This window comes from Egretta garzetta, unplaced genomic scaffold (genome assembly GCF_000687185.1).
Source record: "Egretta garzetta isolate BGI_Z169 unplaced genomic scaffold, ASM68718v1 scaffold737, whole genome shotgun sequence".
Lineage (NCBI taxonomy): Eukaryota > Metazoa > Chordata > Aves > Pelecaniformes > Ardeidae > Egretta > Egretta garzetta.
In genome coordinates, this window is record NW_009260195.1 from 157,418 (window position 1) to 158,998 (window position 1,581).

At 48.3% G+C, this 1,581-nt stretch overlaps 1 protein-coding gene across 1 annotated transcript in view; it reads right to left on the reverse strand.

Annotated features, from left to right (window-relative positions):
- The window catches only part of PRDM16 (PR/SET domain 16), a 238,773-nt gene that overhangs the window by 13,189 nt on the left and 224,003 nt on the right, over window positions 1-1,581 (reverse strand). The window contains exon 10 of the mRNA XM_009642224.1: window positions 1,240-1,409. Within this exon, the coding sequence (XP_009640519.1) occupies window positions 1,240-1,409 (170 nt within the window). The remainder of the gene's footprint in view (window positions 1-1,239; window positions 1,410-1,581) is intronic.

The following is a 1,581-nucleotide window of genomic DNA, read 5'->3' on the forward strand; positions in this document are numbered from 1 at the left end:
CTCGGTCCTGCATTCGGATAGAGTCTTTAATCACTGCCTATTCCTACTGGCCGTCGCTGAGATTTTTACAGATCTCCTGTATAGCCCTGTTTGGTTGCTTACAGAATCTACCTGATCACCCTTCTCAGCATTCACAGAGTTTTCCTCTGGATAAATGCTGCAGGACTGTGTTACTGCTATCGGGATGTGCTGCTGTGAGCCTGACAGTCTGCCTGGAATACGGAACTGCAGCAATAGGGAATGAATAAGGGAAGGAACTGTGTTCCACAATAGATCTGATTCACAGTAAACTCAAAAGGAAGGGAGGTATAAATAAAAATATTAATTGGGAAATAAAATATTAAGGGTGAAGGGTTACATTCTGTGACTATGGAACCTGATGTTCACTGTTGTAGAAGGAACATACGAGCAGGCTTCCTTAATTTCAGCGACATTTAGCACCCTCAGCTGTCCTGACGATGAACGGTTAACGTGAGCGTTCATCAACAAGGAAAATCCAAATGTCAACTTGTGTTTATCTAAATACCTTTAGTCCCTGTTGTAGGTCAAAACCTCAAATTTCTAAATCCTCAGCTGAAATTTGGGCCCGTAGCGTTTGCGGCAAAGCTGAACGTAAAAGATACGTCAAACAAAACAGGTACCCGCTCACTGCGCCCAAGGAAAACGCAGCGGGAGCCGCCACAAGAACCTCTCGTAGTGGCAGGTAAATCTGCGTAAGCAGGCGCAGGTTTTTACGCCCCAGCGAGCTGCTCCGATACCCGCTTTTAGAGCTGCAACAGATACCCAAGTATTTCTGTGGATACAACTGTGTTTGACAAAGAAGTTGTTTACTGTGTGCCACTTTTAAAATTCCATTATTTAGCACAGCTGAGACTGGACACAGCTGAGATGGCACCCGCAGCGGGAACTGAGGCATTCGCTGCCACGACCAAGAGACTTGGCTTGGAGAATTCCGTTTGCTTGAGAATCTCCAGATCTGCTCTCAAGGTTATTAAAAATGACAAAGAAAATAGAAGATGCTGATTTTCTACCAGACAAAACAAGCTATTTCAGAGTGAATTAGTCATCAGAATGCTCTGTTCTAATTCTGCTGCTGCTTGTTTTTCCTCCCACCCCCGCCGAGACAGTGAAGATGGCCACGTGAAGCTGCTCTGCCGCGTGCTGGTGCCTGACGCAGCTTCCCCGCCGGGGCAGCATCCTCCCAGGGCTGCCTCCGCAAGGCCTCGCTTCTGCCCTTACCTGCAGGTGTAGCGCTCCTTGCCCTTGCGCAGGATGGGGTCGGATAGCGTGGGTGGTGGAGATCGGAAGTTGAAGGGGTGATGCGGAAGGGGCTGCAGGGAAGCGCCGGTGTCTGCCTTCATGGCCGCAAAACTCTCCAGTTTCTCTGTCATCGTTTCTATGGCTGACATCTAAAAGTACAAGGCAAGACCTCATGTCACAAAAATCCCCAGGAAGAACAGCATCTGATGCATAAAACACGTCTCTTGGCAGCAGTATGTTGGTCAAAGCCTATTGCTGGTGTTTGCTCTTGCTCTCAGAAGCACAGCGTGAAACGGAGCCACTGAACCCAGCAGGGAAGAA